The sequence below is a fragment of the Athene noctua genome, chromosome 1 (assembly GCF_965140245.1).
Source record: "Athene noctua chromosome 1, bAthNoc1.hap1.1, whole genome shotgun sequence".
Lineage (NCBI taxonomy): Eukaryota > Metazoa > Chordata > Aves > Strigiformes > Strigidae > Athene > Athene noctua.
This window is the reverse complement of record NC_134037.1, coordinates 90,156,362-90,172,281: the sequence shown is the minus strand read 5'-3', so window position 1 is coordinate 90,172,281 and position 15,920 is coordinate 90,156,362. Positions and strand designations below refer to the sequence as shown.

General features: G+C 36.7%; 1 protein-coding gene across 2 annotated transcripts in view; it reads left to right on the top strand.

Moving 5' to 3' along the window:
• Positions 1–15,920, top strand: part of SMYD3 (SET and MYND domain containing 3) — a 429,108-nt gene that overhangs the window by 58,933 nt on the left and 354,255 nt on the right. For both annotated transcript variants that reach the window (XM_074925584.1, XM_074925573.1), the window contains exons 3-5: positions 4,340–4,447; positions 5,491–5,548; positions 10,828–10,964. In XM_074925584.1, coding sequence (XP_074781685.1) covers positions 4,340–4,447; positions 5,491–5,548; positions 10,828–10,964 — 303 coding nt within the window. The remainder of the gene's footprint in view (positions 1–4,339; positions 4,448–5,490; positions 5,549–10,827; positions 10,965–15,920) is intronic.

Genomic DNA, 15,920 nt, shown 5'->3' with positions numbered 1-15,920 from the left:
TAAAAAAAAAAAGACTTTTGGTAAAAATTTGAACAATCCTTTGGAAATTACAAATAATGTCTTTTTACCAAATCAAAAGCTTTTGTAGGAAAAATATCCCACTTCGATTTTTTTTTTTTTTTTTTTTTTAAATGAGCTTTTGTCTTTAACTTCTTTTCATTATCATGTTAGTCTGCAGAAAGTGTTTATTTGATTCTGCACAGGAGACAAGGGAAACCTCTGTTTTATAAGCATTGGTTTAGGATCTTTCATAGGGTTAGGGACTGTTGGGACACAGGGATAGCATATGTCTGTACAAGAATGGATGCATATTGGCAAAGCATCTCAGCTAAAAATATGCCAGACCTTGCAGGCAGATGTGAGTGGTCTTTGCCCATCCCCTGAGCCAGTAGGAGGTGATCCTGGGCCTCGGTTGTCCAGTGAAACTGTGATGCATTGGTGTTTGTGTGGTGTTGGTTTGGGGGGCAGACTCCAGATCTGCCACCAGTAAACAGTTATTTGCCGCACTATCTCCTAATCCATGTGGGCGTTGACCCTTTTCACTTGGGTGAAGCCTGAGGAATTGCACTTGGGGTACATTGAGGTTGAATGAGAGACAGTGTTTTGGGAGGAGATAAAAGGAGGGTTATTCTTTCTAGATTATTACGTGTAGTGAAGCATGGAGGAGGAGTGCTCGGTACTGCCCTGCACTGTTCACTCATTTTAATTTGCCTCCTTCTGATAGTGTTCATTTCTAACGAGGGATAAAAAAATGTGTTGCAGAGTTGGAAGATCTTCCCTGGCAGGGAGGAGGAAGGGTCATACCAGGTGAGTGTACCTGTGCACTGTAGCATTTATATTCATGCTGGATATGGGATATAAAAACCTTGACTGAAAGCCAGGATACGCAGAGTTTAAGAAGACCTCCCATGAAGAACTGTGGGACTAGTATAAGCCCACCAATAAGTATTGTTAGAGACCGATTTTAAAACTAAGTCTCTCTGGGTCACAAATTTTCATGACTTCATATTGTTATGTAATTTGTATCCTTTTCTAGCGGTAGTGAGAAGAAATATTGTTGAATTTCATTATAGTTAATGTATTTGGAGCTTTTCCCTTTCTCCCTGGCCAGCTGGGAGGGAGTGAATGGCAGTCCCCATTCCAGTGCTCCTTCTGCAGAGGAGTCAGACTAATTCCTTTCTGGCATTGGTTTCGACCAAAGTGCTGTTTTGCAGATGATGTGTCTTTGAACTGTTCTTCTCGTGTGGCAATGCATCTCAAAGAAATGTCACATATGATGCTATGTGCTACTGCATATTTCATCTCATTAGGGCTTTATTGGTTGAGTAAGCTATTAATCATTTTGATGTCACCTCTAGCATGTTTAAAATTCTGTGCAACATTTATGTAGGGAAAAAAATTGACAGATAAAGGTTTGCTCCAAATAACAATTTTAGTTTAAGTGGGATAAAAATATAAATATATTGGCGTTACACAGAATGATGTCTAGACATTTACAAGCATGACCTTGTTTCTTCTAGACAAGAATAATTCTATTCAGCACTAGATACTTTTATTTGTCAGACAGCATGTGACACTAACTGTATCTGGATCAATGCCTTCTTGGTGTAATTTTTTCCCCTTGTAGACTTATGGGTAAAGGAAATGAAATTGCCTGTGTCCCACTGTCATGGTTTAACCTCAGCCAGCAACTAAGCACCACACAACTGCTCACTCACTCCCCCCTCCTCCTAGTGGGATGTGGAGGGGAATCGAAAAACAAATAAAGCTTGTAGGTTGAGATAAGAACAGATTAATAACTAAAAAATTATAATATCAACACTAATAAAATATAATAATAGTAATTAAAAGGAATATAATAAAAAGGAGAGAAATAAAACCCAAGAAAAGGCAAATGATGCACAATGCAGTTGCTCACCACCCGATGCCTGAGCAGCGAGCCACGCCTCCTAGCCAACTCTCCCTGAGTTTATATACTGAATGTGATGTCCTATAGTATTGAATATCACTTTGGCTAATTTGGGTCAGCTGTCCTGGCCATGCTACTTCACAGCTTCTTGTACACCTGCCCACTGGCAGAGCGTGAGAAACTGAAAAATCCTTAACTTGTTGCTAAATAGTGCTTATTCTAACTAAAACATCAGTGTGTTATTAACATTATTCTCACACTAAATGTGAAACACAGCACCTACCAGCTACTAGGAAGAAAATTACCTGTGTCCCAGCTGAAACCAGGAATCCACTGATTCAGAAAGAAATAAAAAGTCCAATCTATTTATTATTTATTATAAGCTAAAAGGGAAAACAACCCTATATGCAATAGTATAAATGCTGATGCTGAAACCTAAATCCTAGTTACCTGAAACAATTCCCACACTTAAATGCAGCTTAAGAAAAAAATCACACAGTGATAGCCTTTGTAATCTTCGTAACTAGCATGTCAGCATCTACAGGTGTGATGTACACTTTGCGCATATCACTGCCATACTCTCTTTTTTTAATTGCTGAACATATAATTTCTTTATATTAGACATTTTATCATTTTCTGTGTGGCAGTTACCTAACAGAAGCTGTTTTTCTGAGTTAGGGTTTTTTTTTCCCCCTTACTGTATATCTGTGAGAAAGTGTCACCTTCAGAAGCCCTTGGTTATTCTGAGTTGTAGCAATTTTTTTGTTGTGCGCTGTTTTATCAATTTGCTTTTAAAAACAATTTGAAACAGCTGGATAGTTTCAAACATATACTGTGAATATGTAAACAAAATGTGTAAATATGTACAGTGTTTATGAGATAGGTTTGGAATTTTTTGTAAATTATAAACAGAATTTTCAGCTTGTAAAGACAGAAGGAAAAAAAGGAGGATCAGAAAGTGACTGTCTCTTCCAACATGTTTATGCTGAAGACCCATTCTTGTTGCTCTTCCAACTGATTTAGGGGGAGACAAGGAAGGGGAAAAAAAAAGGAAAAACGACATTTCAATATATAGCAGCTTTCCCTCACCTTGTCATCCTGTCTTTTCTCTGCTAGGGAAGTGTTAGTCTTTGTCTGCTACTCTAATAAAAGTTGCATATGAAACAAAAATTGTAGGTTCAGGTAGTGCATGCAACTAAAATATTTTTTGTTCCATCTTCTGTTTTGGTTACAGTGACCATTCCTGGTCTGAACTGTGAAAATATCATCAGTCCTTCCAGCTGTGGGCATAAATGCCTCATCAGCTCAGGGATCTTTGGGGACAGTTTTTACAGTGTGGAAAATGTTATTGTTGCTTTAGAGCAGCTGCATTTTGGTGAAGTGGATAGACTCTCAAGGCCTCTGTGGTCTTGATTTCTGAGTGAACTCTTGCTTAGAGACTTGTGTATCTTGGTGGAATTAAGATAGTAGAGGACATTTTAGCATCCCTTCTAGTTCTCTCCAATCTTGTGAAGTATGCAGCTCCATCTTTTTATGCCACAATGAAATTAGAATGATAGACCATTTATCTAATAAAAATTTGGCTAGATGGAATGGTGATATCTATTTGAACTAAGCTGATGATGCTATTTATAGCATGTTGCATAAAGGCAATGAAAATTATTTATGTAGCAGGAACATGGGACAAAAAATGTGCTGTTTTCATTCCATCTTTACATGTTCCTTTTGTGTATTAAAGGTGTCAGATACAGTGTTTGAAAAAGTACAAACTATGTTGTCAGACAGTAGCATGAAGCAGACTGAAGTAAGCTCTGGGTAAGGAACTGGACTGGGAACTTTGTATTTCTCTTTGGTTTTCTTAAAGGTAAATTCTGGCAGAGCATAATGGTGATACTGATGTGTCTTGAACCTGCACTGCTGTAGCTCCAGTGTCCATAGTATCACTTACACAGTTAATTATGTTAGAGGAGGGAATGTCATGTTGGATTGATTTGAGTGGATAGCCCAGCCTGTCCCTTTCCACAACACTCATATTATAGCTGCAGTCTTAGACTATACTGGTAAGGCATGTGTGCTGCTGTTTCTTTGACTGTCAGCATCTGAGGTGGTCTGTTTTGGAGGCTGCCAGAGTCAGTGGACATCAGTACCCAAGGAAGGTCCCCTTCCTTGTCATTTGGAGCTGACTTTAGGCTCTGCAGCTGTTCCAGCCTGGCTCAATGGCTGTGATGCTGTTGGGGTTCTGGATCCCCAGGTCCAGCCCATGGCAAGGCTGGGCATGTTTGTTTGTGTGCATATATAAATAACTATGATATATATATATATATATATATATAAAATATATGTGTATATAAACGTAAAATAAAAGGATGTACATTATGTAAAATAACATGCAGTTTTTTCTTTCTCTTCCCCTTTGAAAAATCCTAATAGAAAGAAGCTTGGCTGGACCACAAGCAGGAATGCAGGTGTCTTAAGAGCATCAAGCCTAATTTTCCTCCAGACTCTGTCAGACTTGCTGGCAGGATTGTTTTTAAACTAGTAAGTGACATTATTTTAGATTTATTCAGTGTAGCAGATTCAGATAAGTACTTCTTCACTCTACATTTTTAATGTAATTAAGAGCTAGAAAGCTGAAGTGACTGGGATTGCTGAGCAAAATTGGACTGCATATTGCATTACAAGATTACTGATTAATTTGCAGAAATGCTGAAAGGATCAAGAGATACTAAAATGGACATAATTAAGCTCAAGGGACCTGTTTATCAACTCTCTTCCTATGACTGTGTGGTAGTATTCTAAACTTATTTCTGCCTGGCAGGAAAGTGCAGAGGAACACTGTTTTCTTTGATACTACTGAAGTTACTGGTGCTTTTCCATTAACTTCACTGGGAACCTCATTCAGCCTTATTTGTATGAGTGGTAAGGACAGAAACAGTTATCTAGCCCTTCCTTTAAGAGGGCACAATGCCATGCTTTCTAAACTGTCTTGGAAGTCCTGGGTGTTTGACATTCCCATGGTTTGATTAATTTATGCGGACTAAATTTTCTGTTAAGTATCTTATGACTATGTGGTATTCTAAATCAAAAAGGATTTGCCCATTTTCTTGCTGACCCTGCCATGATGCTGTTTGTCTTGGATAAAAGTGTGTGCATTTGTTGTGGTCTGAGGTGATAAAATATGATTTAATAATTTATACATTGTTGGGAAGAGTGTGTACATGGTTATTTTTAAAGGGCAAATATGTACCTAGCTATACTGTGCATTAATTATAGTCACAAGAAATCTGAGACTGCTAACCTCATAAACCGCTTTCATTTATAGTGTAAAGTGCCAAAGTAGATTACTAAGGGTAAGCTGCTGAAGTAAAAAAAAAAAAAAAGGCAGAAAGTGTTATAACACCATGAAGAATTTAGTATTTTTATGGTAGTTTACAGAAAGTATGGAATGACCAGATGTATGTTGATGCTGTTAGCCTTACCTAATTATCTTACAGGCATATCACATTGAATAATCAATCTTGTAGAGTGTTTTGAAGATAAAGCATGCTATGTAAGTGCTAATTATCTGTTTTTCTCTACAGCTTAGACAATCAGTATGCCTTTCTGAGAGACTCTACTCTTTTTCCAATCTTCAGTCAAGTAAGTAATTGCCAACCGTATTGCAGGAGATGCTTCCAAGTTCTGCTTTACAGAATGGCCATCTGATTTTCTTGCGGCTTGCCTTCTGAAGGTCTGCTCTGTAGAATAACATAATCAAAGACAAGAACTGCTAAAACCTCTGTGGGGAAGAATAATTTTTTCAGAGATCAAGGACAAAACGTGTGTCTTGTTCAAGCAAAACTTCTACCTGATTTTTTTAGCTTTAATATTTTTCTCATTTTAATGGTGTACATCTTGCCTGTTCAGTATTTAATTTACCTGATGTCTGCATTATTATATACGTTGCCAGTATTTTTATATGCATATACAAAAGTACATGTATTTTTACATTGCGGTTTTACTTTTTTAATATTTATGTGCTATTGCATAAAGCTTTAAAATAGTTTCCAGAAAAAGGAAAAAAATCTAAAATATACAAAGGAGATGTGTACATCTTTCTTCTACATGACTATTCAATGGAGGAAAAAGGATAAAATTGCACAGATGTTATTTCGTATTTTCATAAGTTTCAACTGCTTAGGTAGGAAAGGATGCTTATTATAATCTCTCAGCAGAGCTAATGTTGAAAACGAAAACATTTTTTCCAGGTTTTGCAGTAGCTTAAAGGTTAAAGACTTAAGGGAGAAAACACATCTTTAGTTCATTCTTGCATCTTGATTAATGGGATTTTCTAGAGAGTAATGTGAATATTTTGATTACCTCAACATTGTTTTTAGTGTTATTCGGAGTTTTGGCTATAAACCAGCTTAATCTATTGATATAGATAGGTAGAAATAAAAAAATCTAAAGATAAAAAAATTACAATAATTAGTATTACATTTTACTTCTGTACATCCCGACATTCTGCTGCCTTCTTTGAAAGTGCAAGGGCAAAAATAAGGCAACAGGTTTAAAGAGATAGAGGGAATGCATTTCAGTAACTTAAAACATCAGGATTTTCAGCCATGAATATTCTCAAATCATGTAACAGAGATTTGTGGGGAATTAGATGAGTAAATTAAAACCAACATTTTCTGATGCTTCAGATAAAGTTATAAAGATGAAGACTATGGACTTCTATGCTTCATGGCACTATTGGGATCCAGGGAAAAAAGTTCATTGTGGTGCTCTATTGGACCAACAGCTGAACAGTAGCACATGAGGAATGGAGAGAAGGGAAGAGCTTCCCTTTTAAAAATCAGATACTGATCGCTTGTGCAGCAACCTTCTCTAGTGTAGGCAGAGATTACTGTATAAATGGTAATTCCATACAAACTGAGGTTTCTCAGTACCTTCAGATGATGATCTCAGCTTCCTTTAATTTTGCTGGAGCCAAGGAGAATGTGTGATAAGTAGTCTGGAGAGAACCTTGGTATTGAACAAGCCTGAGCTGCAGTTGATAAATGGTACAAAAATCTGTAAAGTGGCCAGAAGCTTCTACTAAAATTCCCATTCTGAAGGAAATGCTGATTTGGCTTGTGATACAGGTGGTATGACTGTCCTCTCACTGATACAGAAACAGCTGATCCATAGCAAGTTAGTTTAGGAGGAGGCAAATCCATATCTACTGTTTCATCTGTATTTACTCTAAGAGCTTTAATAACAATTCCCGTGTAATCTTCCTGACTCCAAAGCTCAAGGTGTTCAGGACTCCTAGACATTAAAGTCGATACTTCACAGAATACAATACAAATGGCTTATGACGCTTGCATAATCTTATGTAAAGGTTTTAGCTAGCGCTTTCCTTTGATGTTTTCACTGCTTCCTTGCTCAACTGATTGCACAGTCTATGGTTTTGCAGTTAGAATAGTCCAAATCAATGTTCTGGGATGGTGTTACAACTTGTAGTAGCTGTGATGCTTTTTACTGCCTCTGTAGCCTCAAAGGCTACTGTTATTTCATAAAATTTTTCCCATTTACTTCACAGTTTACAGATGGTGTTGATAAAGATTTACTTTCCTTGACTACTTGTTAGAATCCATAGGGAAGTCAGAAAAGTGTTTTCATTAGAAGCCGAAGTATATAGGGGAAAAGATTTCATTGGAAGGAATCATATGAATTAGAAATACAGGTTGTGATCTTCTGAAGCAAAAAAACTTCTCAGGAAGCATCTGTTACAATAGAAGATAGTGTTGAAACGCTAGTCAGAAATATGATAGAACTGTAATTGATGCTCTTTTTGTCTTTTAGTTCTTTTTTTCTGGAAAACCAAAATATTTGAAAATTTCCTATTGTCTCTATGCTGTCTCAGTCTTCATTACACTTAGTTTTTGGTGTTACTTTACACAGTTGGGTGATTTTCAGTGTGGGTGGCATATAGACTGAATAAATACATAAAAAGTTTTATACACTTATCAAATAATTATCTGATAAAGTATGTAATACATATATTTTAAAAAACACAAACGTGGAGGCATTTAGACCTTTATAAAGCTCTGTTCCCAGCTCCATAGTTCCTTCAAATTCATTGTGTCACCTCAAACTCCGATTTAAGTAGGAGGGGTGTCTGTGTGCAGTGTTACTTTTGCTGGTTCTCATTTATTATAAGACAATTACTTCCTTACATGGTTCTACAGGGTAGCTATCTGTTATGACCATTCAGAAATCAGCTTTGCTTTTACTTACCAAGATTCAGTATGCAGAAGAGTCTGTGTGCTGTACTATGGGCAGACTTTTTGCTACTTTACTTGTCTCAGTATCAGCTGCATTAATTAAATCTCCATGCCTTATTTAGAAAACTTTCCACAGGCCTTTGGTAGCATTTTCTCTCCCACACCAGGGTTCTTACACATTTGAACAGTTTCTTAAAACCACTTTGCTTTTGGCCTTGGCTTCTTGATATGCTGTGAAAACCAGGTCTTGATCGTTTGCCATTAAAGATCCTGTGTGACTTTTTGCTGGGATCAATAGCTCTGGTGTCCTGGACAGATTACAATGTGGAGAACTGCATTCTGCTTCTGTGTCTGTCATTTCTCCTTGAAGTTCCAGTTGGATTTGGTATTCTTATTCTCATCTGTCCTAAACTGCAGTGTCTGTTTATACTGTGCTGCTTACGTGATTTTTGTTACCCATTCTAGAGGTGTTTTATTTGCTAATAGTGAAGTAAATCATGCATTTCTCTCTTTGTCACAATACATTTTTGCAATGTACTTCAGGTAGTTTAAGATGAACAACATCATGTATTGAAAATTATATTTAAAGGAAAAATCATGTTTAGTTTCAAAGGAATATTATCTATGAAATACAAATGTATGTTTCTGATAAAAAAGATTTTTAAACTTGAGTTTTCCAGTCATCTAAAAGTTTGCTGCTTTTCTTGAAGATACAGTCCTAATAGATATGATATTTTTCTATACCAGAGATTTCCTTACATTGCGAAGAGCACACATCTGGATTTCTAACATGTACATTCATTCAGGCTTGCAAGATCATGCTCAGATGTCCACGCTGTTAAGATGCCCGTGGGTAGCACTGTGGGTAGCTATAAAAAGGCAAATACTTTGTTAAACAGGTTTTGTGCCGAGTATGGAGGGGCATATCTCAGCATTCCTAGTACTAACTAGTTTGAACTTTATGAGGAGCTGAATCTGATTGCTCTGGGAGAGCATGTCTCTCCTTTCCTAACCTTACTAGGGACAGAGACCACCTTTAAGATGCCTCTGGAGTCACTGCTTGCTCAGTACATTGCGGAGTCATCCCAGGCATGGCTTGTAGATGGCATTTCAGCAGCAACAACTGACCATTAGCATAAGAGCAGATCTTTGAAAGCGTTTCTTTATGCTGAAATGAACACAGTATACAATAGATAATACAGATGCTTCTTGAACTCTCTATGTAGCATGAAGAGGGGCACATTTGCCATAATATGGTGTACTGGTAGGGTTGTATCATTTGGTTAAGCAGGGTGGCACCAGAGGAAGTCTAAACAGAACCAAAGAATTTGGAAATAAGGAAACCCATAGCAGACTAGAAGCAAATTGTAGCTGGTTCCACTGGAAAACTTCTAGCTGATATCTGTCCATGGGTACTGGCCATTTTAGTAAGCCAGTATTTAGTGCTCTGCCAGAATTAGTTCATAGATTATAAAAGCAGCTCACTTGTGTGGTGTTGTGTGAAATGTGAATTCTGTGATAGCCAATTTACAACCTACTAAATAGCCAGTGCCTTCAAGCAGAGGGATGCTGGGTGAGACAGAGCACAGAAGTCCAAACATTGTCCACACTAGACAGCTGTTTAACCAAACCCAGCAGTATTTGATTTAATTGCTCCTTCTTAAGTCAGTGACTAGGAGTTAGCTTTAAAGAGGAACACAGATCTTGAATTGTCCTTCCAGGAGGCCAACAATCTTGCATCGAAAGTACAGAGAAGAACCTTTCTTGGTAAAAGGTTATTTTCATTCTCATTAAGGATAGATGTTTAAAATAAAATAACAATTCATCATTATGCAGAGATGAAATTGATTCATAGTGTGTAATAATCCTCTTTGCCTGTTGTTATAGACTGATGCTTGAATCTGTTCATTTTCACATTCTCCATTTAGGCCTTATTCATTTTGTGCTAACCAGTACGAAAAATGTGAAGCAGGTAAAGGCACTCAACTTACTAGGGTAGCTGAGTTTCACTTTCCATGTTATCAGTGACATGATGCATGCATGATCACTTCATTAGAAAATGAGCCACTATGGGTTTTTTTCTGCTTCAACATTCCTATCCATAAAACATGATTAATGTTGTTTTAGTATTTAATAAAGTGGTGTTTGCTTAATATTCTTCTATATCCATTCCATTTACCAGCTGCTGTGTACAAAAATACCTTTGTCTCTAAAACACTTTTCCTTTTGATCTGCCAACACAAAGTGTTTCTGACACAGCTATGGATATTACAGTATAAAAATATGCACTGCAACAAGGAGGAAGGTACTGCTGCATAAACTTTCAAGCACATTTTTAATGTTACAAATCCAGATGCCTAATTTTTGTACATAATGTCTTAGATCTGCTTACACATCTGCTTTATTTATTGGCTTTTGATCTTTAACTCACCATTGTATTCATATGATTTGATGGCAGCAACTTGATAAACTTTTCTGTGTGTTGATAGGTAGCTGCCACAAAAAATGACAAATGTGCACTCTCTGTCAAAATTGCCCTCTGTCAAGATTAATTCTGGGTCTGGAAATGTCTAGACTGTATGGCTGCCATTTGACATTTTCAAAATGTTGGCGAAAGGTTCTGTTTACAACATGATATACTTTTTTTTTTTTCCATTTCCCCTTAAGATATTGAACAGTTAAGTGAAGAAATGAAAGATGGCCTCAGGCACCTTGCACAGACTTTGCAGCTGTATTTGAAAACAGAGATCCAGGATGCATCTCACTTGCCACCTGCAATTGACTTTTTTCAGATCTTCACAAAAGTAAGTGTTAAAATGTGATTGCTTGACAACTCATAAATTATCCTTTCTTTATGTTCTTGATTTATTTTTGAGTGGGAGTTCAGTAGATGCATCCAGAATGTGATACATGACAAAGTGAAACCAAACTCTTTATTTTTTCTATTCAGTTAGTATTTAAGTGGAAATATAGCTATTATATAATTGTAACATTTCAAAATTAAAGCAGCAGCCAGAGGATAATTTTTCTTTTCCTTTTTAAAATTATCGTGTTAAAGCTCTTGGGGAAAAAGCTCACAATGTTGCATTAAAAACAAAAAAAAAATTCAAGAACAACTGAGTCAACCTAAATAATTTTCCCACAGTAATGAAAAGCATATATCATCACTCTTCAGCCTAGAATTTTTCTGTGAAGTGCAGTATCTTATATTTGCAGATATACCCCCATTCTGTTTTGTCATTTAGTAGTATGTGCTAATGGGTATTCTTGACAGTACTGTATTCCACAAACTGCTTTCTCAGGGGCCATGTGGATTATAAAAGGCTACATGTAAAGTACTTTAATTTGCAACATATGTAAAAAGTTTGTTGTGTTATTAACTATTGTTCCATTTTGCTGTACATATTTTATTGCTTTTCAGAAATTTAATTTGAACAATGCTAGCAGAAGTATTTCATATGGAGAATACTCATAGTTTTAACTTGATTTAATTTTTTTGATTTCTAAAGGATTGATAAATTCTACCATAAGATTTATCTTGTCATGCATGTTTTAGTTGTTTTAATAAGCATTTTCTTATGAAGTCAAACTCTGAGATGTTTTTCTTCTGATATAAATAGAAGGAAGAGCCTTTTGTAAAGAAATGAAAAATGCAATATGCAATTTTAAACTTTTTTTTTTTTTAAAAAATCTCTTAGCACAACTGTGGAATTTGTTTTGCTGTGGACAGAAGGAGTAGGAGTAATATAATCAACTGTGTTCTTTTCCTGGATTTTTTTAAATTGGTGATTAGATTGCTGTGATGTAAAGTTGCCATTTTCCCTGACAAACCATGGAGGCTGAAATGCACCCAGTCAAAAGGGCTCATAGATGAAAACCTTATGCACTACCTAGTCTCCACTCAAATTTTTACTGTCTTGTATTGGTACTCTGGTTTGGCCTGAACTTTGTCAGATGCATTTCACATGAAATATGCATACTGTGTAATCTGTTTTAGAGAATTTGTATAGCTGAAGATAAGGCTGAGTATCAGATGATGATCACTGCCTAACCAGTTTGAACTGAGTCACAGCTTGTAAGAAACTCTTTACAAATGTTGTTGCCTTCTATGTAACAATAAGCTCAAAGTGGATGCTGGCCACGGTGGCTTTACAGGAGCAGTGTGATGGTTGCCCAATATATTGGAGCACTGGTGAAGAAAATAAGGAAGCTTTTCAATTTTTTGTGTACACACATGCACAAGCATCTGAACATATGTCCATCTCCTCTTCCTTCCCATGTATTTTACCAAGGTAATGCAGGTGGGCATCAAGGGCAGACTAAAAGTCAAGACTTCCCAGCTCCACATCTTGTTAAATGGAGAACTAGGAATGCCCTGGTTAACAACATCATCTTCCCACTATAGCTTTGCTATCACAAAGATATTTTTAACAATGTGTTCCTTATGTGACTGTGAATTTGTCCCTGTCCCATTGAATGTACTACATAGTACCAAGTTTTTAAGTTGTTGCCTTTTTTTTTTTTCCTTCTGGAAATTTAGAGACTCCTAGACCATTAAAGTAAGTCACAGTTCCTTCTTTTGCTCATTTTGCTGTGTGATAGTCTACCCTAGGAAAATGGAGAACAAATGACATACACCTATCATGGGTATGGGTACTTCATATCACTAATAAAAAGAATTGACAGAAGGGACAGAGGAATTTGACTGAACAGCTGAGTTGGTTGGGAGAAAGGAACTGTTGACTAAATATACCCTTTACCCTATACATGCTTTACATGTGAGTAAAATCAGCATCTTGTTCAGAGTTCTGTCAAGCACAATGCTTTTTTGAAAGCTCTATTGTCACTCTAATTTTCCATGTGGCAGTTTATAGCCTTCCCAGTTTGATTGTCAGATGAGTAAGTTATGAATCAAAGAATCACAAAATCAACTAGGTTGGAAACAACAGTTGGACTAACTAGTCCAAATGTTAACCTAGCACTGACAGTTCCCAACTACACCATATCCCAAAGCACTATGTCAACCCGACTCTTAAACACCTCCAGGGCTGGGGACTCCACCACCTCCCTGGGCAGCCCATTCCAACACCTAACAACCCATTCTGGAAAGAAATACTTCCCAATATCTAGTCTAAACCTTCCCTGGTGCAACTTGAGGCCATTCTCTCTTGTTCTATCAGTTATTACTTGGTTAAAGAGGCTTATCCCCAGCTCTCTGCACCCTCCTTTCAGGTAGCTGTAGAGGGCGATGAGGTCTCCCTGCAGCCTCCTCCAGACTAAACAACCCCAGTTCCCTCAGCTGCTCCTTTTACGACATGACATAATAATAAAATATGATTTTAATATGCCCCCATCCCTAGTGAGGTAGCACCAGGCATTTTCTGCCACTCCCACAGAATGATAAACTGAACGTCAGTGCAAAAAGCACTGTTGTGGTTGTTTTTTTTTCCTTAAACTGAATAGGGATGCTTGTTCCCAGCAGGTAAAATTTAAGGCTTTGGAACTGTAAAGGCTCTGATAAAAGGCTTATGTGGTCTCTTCTCTATAGTGTAACTCTAAAAAAAGACTATCTGTGATGATTCTCTGTGTGGTCATAGAATAAAGAAATACTGCAGATACACGACTTCAAGATGTAATCTTGTTTTCCCAACCTCTTCCAAAATTCCTTTCAAGTTCAGTGTGTGTTTATTCTAACATTGGACTTTTTGGATCAGTTCTTTCATTGCATACCACAATAAGATCCAGTCAAAGGTCATTTTTTATTCTGTTTGATGCTGGATCCTCAAGAAGGAAAATAAGCAGACATCCAGACAAAAGAGAAAAACGTTCCTGCAGTGAGATGACTAAATTCCAGAGAGTTCTTGGAAAATCTCCAACCTGATTTAGGTCAAAAGAGCTTCTCAGAAGCTCTTTTAAACAGTCCTGCTTCTCTGCTGGACACTACTCTTGTCTTTGTGAAAATTAATTATAGCTTTTTCCACTTGCTTCTGATGGTTAATGGGCAGAGAGTCTCCTTGAGTGCAAACTTGTGGAAACTTCCAATCAAAAATCAAAGAAAGTTTTGCCATTTCTTTCCAAGGGAACAGAATTTCACCCCAGTATATTTCTAGTTTGCGTAAGACCTGTGGAAAATACCAGCCATGTTGGATGGGGAGGTGTTTCAGAAGGGTAATATACCTTCCTTTTTGACAATGTTGCCCTGTACTTACACAGTTTGCTTTTCTATCAACCATTCTTTGAGCAGGAGTTGGATTTTTTTCATTCTTGCTATCTGATCACTCTTTGGAAGCTCCAGTTTATTTAACATGCCATTTATCAAGGTTGTGACTGTTTTTAAATTCGGATCCTCAGTATTAAACAGAATTATCTGCAGCTAATTACGTGATAAGGCTTTAACTCCACTGAGACGTTTTCTAATGTCAAGATAAATTTTTGACACCATGGTTTTATGGTTAATGATGTTTCCATAACCTTGAGATAAAATCAGTCCTTGGTTTTTATTCTTCAGTTTTTACTTGCATATGTGAGAAGGTGGCCTGGAATTCTGTGAGACATTTAATGGGTGTGGGATAAAGAATTACAATTTTTTGTATACCTTTATGGTTCTTTTCATAATAGCAGACAGAATCATGTAAACTACTTAAGACATTGAATGAAATCTGTACGTACCATGTTGACTGTATAACTGAGTGACTCCACTGACTGGATTCAGGCCCAAGATGACTCTTTTTTTTTTTTTTTTTTAAGACCAAATACAGACTTGATGTCTTACATAGAATTGCAACTACTTATTCTATGTCAGAATTGTCTTTCTGAGCATTTTGAAATTGTCTGAAAACGTTTTTTTTTTTTTTGCAATTAACAAGAAAAAAGCGATTCTGATATTAGATAAAATGGTAACTGTTTGAAAGATCTCCTAACTTCAAATCCTCACATTTATAAAAAATAGTAAGAAATATGCAACCTCTGTCATTAAATAACAGCAAGGTAAAATCCAGTGGCAGTTAATTAACTATAACATGACAGTTCTAGAACAGTTTAGTAATCTTAAAACAGAATTTTGTTGGAAAAGAAAGGGTTTCTAAATGGTGTTTTGATGAAACTGTTGATAACAAACTCTTGGGAGAGGGATGGTGGATTGAAGATTCCTGTCACCCCCAGAGAACAGAGATGATAATTTACTCCTGAAATAGCAATCTCTCTAATTTTTCTGTTGTGCAAAATTTCACTTTCTGGACAGTATCTTAACTGCACGAGGGGTGATAGGGATTAGAGAGAATTTTTGTCTTTTTGAAAGTTTTATTTCTTCCTGCAGTTCCAACCTTGCCACTTTTCTACTTTGAAAGTAGATGTGTTGCTTTCATTCAGTTCAGTGGAGAGATCTCACCTGTATATGTGATCTGAATATGCCTCTTTATGCAGGTGATGTCCTGCCCACCACCCTTTTCTCAGGTGCTGTCCTACTCTTTCCAGGTCAGTTTAGAATTGACAAAGATCAATGACAGTAGAAACAGGTCTAAGTAATTGCAGAGCTATAAGGCTAATATAGAATGAAAAAAAAAGTCAGTATCCATATACACTGGAAACATATGTGCATCTTTTCAATATCAGACTATTTTTTTTTTTCTACCTCATATTTTTGAGGTTTGTGAAGTTGAAATGAAAGTGGAGATAGAAATTTGATGCTGTATGCTAGTCTCTGTGTACCCACAGGCAGTTTTAACTGAAAGTCTGGTTGTCTGTTTAGGCTGTTGGTATAA